Source organism: Salmo salar, chromosome ssa14, assembly GCF_905237065.1.
Source record: "Salmo salar chromosome ssa14, Ssal_v3.1, whole genome shotgun sequence".
In the NCBI taxonomy this organism is placed as follows: Eukaryota; Metazoa; Chordata; class Actinopteri; order Salmoniformes; family Salmonidae; genus Salmo; species Salmo salar.
The window spans coordinates 24,266,636-24,272,635 of record NC_059455.1 but is presented as its reverse complement, the minus strand read 5'-3'; the positions used below and the strand labels follow the sequence as shown (position 1 = coordinate 24,272,635).

Below are 6,000 nucleotides of genomic sequence, written 5' to 3'. Positions count from 1 at the left end.
TTGCTCATCGTTGGTCAAGTATAACCTACCTGAAATATTGGCCAGGCCTTCGATTCATTTTATTGCAGTCCTTTGGGATATATATATATATTTTAATTAGCCTATACATTTGGTTTAATTAGGCCTATCAGAGTGAATTGCAATATGCTGTAGCTCTATTGTGGCTATTGAGGAGAAATGTGAGGTGAGGAGCGACTGAGGAAGAGTTGCGAAGCAATGATGTCATAGTTTCAAGTCTGTGCCATGGGAGAGCATATGGTTCGTACCCGCTGCCGAGCGGTAGGGTTGCTTTGTTATGAACAGGCGGCGCTGTAGCTGGCGGAAGAGGAGGTCGCCCAGCCCAGTATCTCTTCGCCTGGAATACAGAAGCCGAGGGGGAGACGAGAAAACGGGAGGAGAAAAGACGGTGTTGGCTGGAGGAGAAAGAAAAAGCTACGATAATGGCCGCTAAATCGGATGGGGTATTGAAAATTAGAAAGAGCGATGTAGCGTTCACGCCTTTGCAGAATTCGGACCACTCGGGCTCAGTACAAGGACTCGTTCCAGGATCGCAGCCGGATTCGGGAACCGGGGATGGGGAATTCGTGAATGGGGAATCGCGGTGCTGTGGTTCTAATTCGACATGTCTTCGCCTTGGCAGAGAGCAGCAAACAAAATACACGATATGGGACTGTCTATGGATTCTCGCTGCAGTGGTGGTGTATTTCGCCGATGTAGGCACCGACATTTGGCTTTCTGTCGACTATTACCTCCGTCGCGACTACTGGTGGTTCGGGCTCACGCTATTTTTTGTTGTGCTAGGGTCGTTCTCCGTCCAAGTCTTTAGTTTCCGATGGTTCGTCCACGATTTCAGCACCGACGAGAGCGCCAATGCCGCCGGTGCGGCAAACTGCTCATCCCACATGGACGGGAAGCTGCTGAGTGGTTCTGCTTCACATGGAGATGTGGGCGCCCACCCGTCCACACCTCAAAGACAGGCATCCACCGCGAGCAAGAGCAACACCACAACCAACAGCAACAGCAGCACGGCAACCCCGACTAATAAGAAAAGGTCGGCGTCCTGTTCAGTATTCATATGGTCCGCGCAATCCGTCACCCACATCTTGCAGCTTGGGCAGATTTGGAGGTAAGCGTTTTATATGCTCTTTCGAATGAATAGAGTAGCACCCCATTAGCCTACGTGTGTTAACTTCTGACTGCACGTACCTCATAGCCTAGACTTAGCTCCCATCATGCCCAAGAGGGTCTACTGTTACTAATTATTAGGCACCGACTGCCATAGAACGTCTAACATTTCAGGTTTTACGCGCACTGCAAAGCATTTTGAGAAGCATACCCTGAGTAGCCTCTTGGTGGGTTATAGGTGTTATATCTTAAATAAACAATCATAGGGAGAGAAAATAGTCTGTCGTAAAACAAAATGGTATCATGTTTCATGATGTGGTATCCTTGTGAATGTGCTTGGTCCAATGGCGAGCTCGAAGTTGTGCATGTTCAATTGAATTCCTCACACCATACAGTATAGGGCTAGATTTATGTAGCCCAGCTTAGTATACAAATGGCAAACTCTTTACAACTAAGCCTATTATTTACAAACAAGTACATTATGTGTGAGGAAAGGAACAGTAATAAACCACATTGATCTCCTTAAATTAAGAATATATCAAATATGTATTTGAGACATTTGGGTTCTGAACATTGAGGGTGAGGGTATGCTGTGTGTTTATTGTGTGAGTGTGTGTGTGTGTGTGTGTGTGTGTGTGTGTGTGTGTGTGTGTGTGTGTGGACCAGGGCATCAATACACACTCTTTTGCAAAAAGCATGTCATGTCAGAAGAAATGGATTGTAAATTCACCCACATCAAGTTCAAAATCTATTGATAGAAACATATACTGAGGCATGATATTGAATAAAACCACATTGTAAATCCATTATTAATGAGATTGAGCTTTAACTTCAAGAATTTCTTTAATTAAATACAGGGGTCGTAACAAGCTATTAGTGGATATTGCTTCCATTCTCAATTCAATTTCTCTCTGGTGCCATCCTATTTTTTTTGTATCCATTCTGTTCCAGTCACACACAGTCTACAGTAGGCCACATGTTATCTGCGACTGGGCTAATTTAATGTGGGTGTGTTCGCACATGCATTATTATTTGCATGTGATATTATGTTTTATTGATTTTCTGTTTAGCTCCTGGCCATGCATGATCATCTACAATAATGTACATTTCATGGGGGCTTGCACCCTTGACTCCTTATGTAACTCCTTGACACTGCCACACTTGTATTTAGGGAAAGGGGAAATTCAGTTGTACAACTGAATGCCTTCAACTGAAATGTGTCTTCCGCATTTAACCCAACCCCTCTGAATCAGAGAGGTGTGGGGGGCTGCCATAATTGACATCCACGGCGCACGGGGAACAGTGCTCAGGGGCAGAACGACATATTTTTACCTTCTCAGCTCGGGGATTCGATCCAGCAACCTTTTGGTTACTGGCCCAACGCTCTAACCACTAGGCAACCTGCCGCCCCATTTAGTTTCATCATTGTTATGTCACATTGTCTGGTGCATTGAGAATACTGTAGATCTGACTCCACCAGGGTGTGTATCCTCAGAGAGTAGACAGGGTATTGTTGAGACACGGCAGTGAGCACAGTAGTCTGGGGAAATCAGGCAAAGTTGAGGGGCTGCATCCCAAATGGCACCCTATTCTTTATGTAGTGCACTACTTTGGACCAGAAGCCCTGGTCAAAGTAGTGCAGTATATAGGTAATAGGGTGCCATTTGAGACACAGACAAGGTTTTATAAATGGCTGTGTGTTAATGAAGTTCATCAGACCCAGTGTGAGCCATGTTGGTTCCTGACAACGGTTATGACATGACATCATCACCATGTGTATTATTAGCACAATGACTCTGTAATTGTTTATCCAAACAGGTTTCCATCAGATATTTCTCCAAACACTCACGTTGGAAATGGTTTGAATAATTCAGTTATTTCTGAATTATGAGTAACCTTTTTTCAAATGCATTTTCTGTATTATTTTACTCACACAATGTAAATTGCTTTTCAGTAAGGTTTTCCCCTTTCAATTGCAGCTGTAGGGTTAATAATATGGCTGTCAAACCTCCACATACAGTATTTGTATTTATTATGGATCCCCATTAGCTGCTGCCAAGGCAGCAGCTACTCTTCCTGGGGTCCAGCAAAATTATGGCAGGTTTATACAATTTTAAAAACATTACGATACATTCACAGATTTCACAACACACTGTGTGCCCTCAGGCCCATACTTCACCACTACCACATATCTACAGTACTAAATCTGTGTGTGTGTGTGTGTATAGTGCATATGTTATCGTGTGTGTATGCATGTGTCTGTGCCCATGTTTGTGTTGCTTCACAGTCCCCGCTGTTCCGTGAGGTGTTTTTAAAATATTATTTTACTGCTTGCAGCAGTTACTTGAAGTGGAATAGAGTTCCATGTAGTCATGGCTCTATATAGTACTGTGCACCTCCCATAGTCTGTTCTGGACTTGGGGACTGTGAAGAGACCTGATGTGGCATGTCTTGTGGAGTATGCATGGGTGTCCGAGCTGTGTGCCAGTAGTTTAGGCCGACAGCTCGGTGCATTCAACATGTCAATACCTCTCATAAATAAAAGTAGTGATGAAGTCAATCTGTCCTCCACTTTGAGCCAGGAGAGATTGACATGATATTAACATTAGCTCTTTGTGTACATCCAAGGGCCAGCCATGCTGTCCTTTTTTGTGGCACCTGACCACACGGCTGAACAGTAGTCCAGGTGTGACAAAACTAGCGCCTGTAGGACCTGCCTTGTTGATAGTGTTGTTAAGAAGGCAGAACATCGCTTTATTATGGACAGACTTCTCCCCCTCTTAGCTACTACTGTATCAATGTTTTGACCATGATAGTTTACAATATAGGGTTACTCCAAGCAGTTTAGTCATCTCAACTTGCACAATTTCCATATTATTTATTACAAGATTTAGTTGAGGTTTAGTGAATGTTTTGTCCCAAATACAATGCTTTTAGTTTTATAAATATTTAGGGCTATATTCCTTGCCTCCCACTCTGAAACTAACTGTAGCTCTTTGTTAAGTGTTGCAGTCATTTCGGTCGCTGTGGTAGCTGACGTGTATGGTGTTGAGTCATCCGCATACATAGACACTCTGGCTTTACTCAAAGTCAGTGGCATGTCGTTAGTAAAAATTGAAAAAAGCAAGGGGCCTAAACAGCTATCCTGGGGAATTCCGGATTCAACCTGGATTATGTTTGAGAGGCTTCCATTAAAGAACACCCTCTTTATCCACATTATAGCAGGGGGTGTAAAGCCATAACACATACATTTTTCCAGCTGCAGACTATGATCGATAATGTCAAAAGCTGCACTGAAGTCTAACAAGACAGCCCCCACAATCATTGTTATCATAAATGTATCATCAGAAGTCCAGATGTTTGTTGTATACGTCACATCTTTGGATTGACACTTACAGTACCAGTGAAAAGTTTGGACACGCCTACTCATTCAAGGGTTTTTCTTTATTTTTACTATTTTCTATATTGTAAAATAATAGTGAAGACATTAATACCATGAAATAACATATGGAATCATGTAGTAACCATTTGTTTTTAACAAATCAAAATATATGTTATATTTGAGATTCTTCAAAGTACCCACCCTTTGCCTTGACAGCTTTGCACACTCTTGGCATTCTCTCAACCAGCTTCACCCGGAATTATTTTCCAACAGGAGTTTACGAACATGCTGAGCACTTGTTGGCTGCTTTTCCTTCATTTTGTGGTCCAACGAATCTCAATTGGGTTGAGGTTGGTGATTGTGGAGACCATGTCACCGGATGCAGCACTCCATCACTCTCCTTCTTGGTCAAATAGCCCTTACACAGCCTGGAGGTGTGTTGGGTCATTGTCCTGTTGAAAAACAAATGATAGTCCCACTAAGCGCGAACCAGATGGGATGGCGTATCACTGCAGAATGCTGTGGTAGCCATGCTGGTAAATAAAACACTGGCAGTGTCACCAGCAAAGCACCCCCACACCTCCTCCTCCATGCTTTATGGTGGGAACTACACAGACGTTCTACTCTGCATCTCACAAAGACAGAGCGGTTGGAACCAAAAATCACAAATTTGGACTCATCAGACCACAGGACAAATTTCCACCGGTCTAATGTCCATTGTTCGTGTTTCTTGGCCCAAGCAAGTCTCTTCTTCTTATTGGTGTCTTTTAGTAGTGGTTTCTTTGCAGCAATTCGACCATGAAGGCCTGATTCATGCAGTCTCCTCTGAACAGTTGATGTTGAGATGTGTCTGTTACTTGAACTCTGTGAAGCATTTATTTGGGCTGCAATTTCTGAGGTGCAGCTAACTCTAATGAACTTATCCTCTACAGGTAACTCTGGGTCTTCCTTTCCTGTGGCGGTCCTCATGAGAATCAGTTTCATCATAGCGCTTGATGGTTTTTGCGACTGCACTTGAAGAAACTTTCAAAGTTCTTTGAACTTGGTATTTGGACTTGGTATTTTACCAAATAGGGCTATCTTCTGTATACCACCCCTACCTTGTAACAACACAATTGATTGGCTCAAATGCATTAAGAAGGAAAGAAATTCCACAAATTAGCTTTTAGCAAAGCACACCTGTTAATTGAAATGCATTCCAGGTGACTACCTCATGAAGCTGGTTGAGAGAATGCCAAGAGTGTGCAAAGCTGCCATCAAGGCAAAGGGTGGCTACTTTGAAGAATCTCAATTATAAAATATATTTTGATTTGTTTAACACTTTTTTGGTACCACATGATTACATATGTGTTATATCATAGTTTTGATGTCTTCACTATTATTCTACTATGTAGAAAATAGTAAAAATAAAGAAACCCAGGAATAAATAGGTGTGTACTCTATCTCACAATGGAATACACACGATTGCATTTCAAATGAGCAGCCAGGCAGCC

At 42.7% G+C, this 6,000-nt stretch overlaps 1 protein-coding gene across 1 annotated transcript in view; it reads left to right on the top strand.

The window, feature by feature from the left end:
* The first annotated feature begins 248 nt into the window (after positions 1-248).
* The window catches only part of LOC106569249 (XK-related protein 4), a 68,936-nt gene continuing 63,184 nt past the window's right edge, over positions 249-6,000 (top strand). Inside the window, exon 1 of the mRNA XM_045694106.1 lies at positions 249-1,126. Within this exon, the coding sequence (XP_045550062.1) occupies positions 441-1,126 (686 nt within the window). The 5' untranslated portion in view covers positions 249-440. The remainder of the gene's footprint in view (positions 1,127-6,000) is intronic.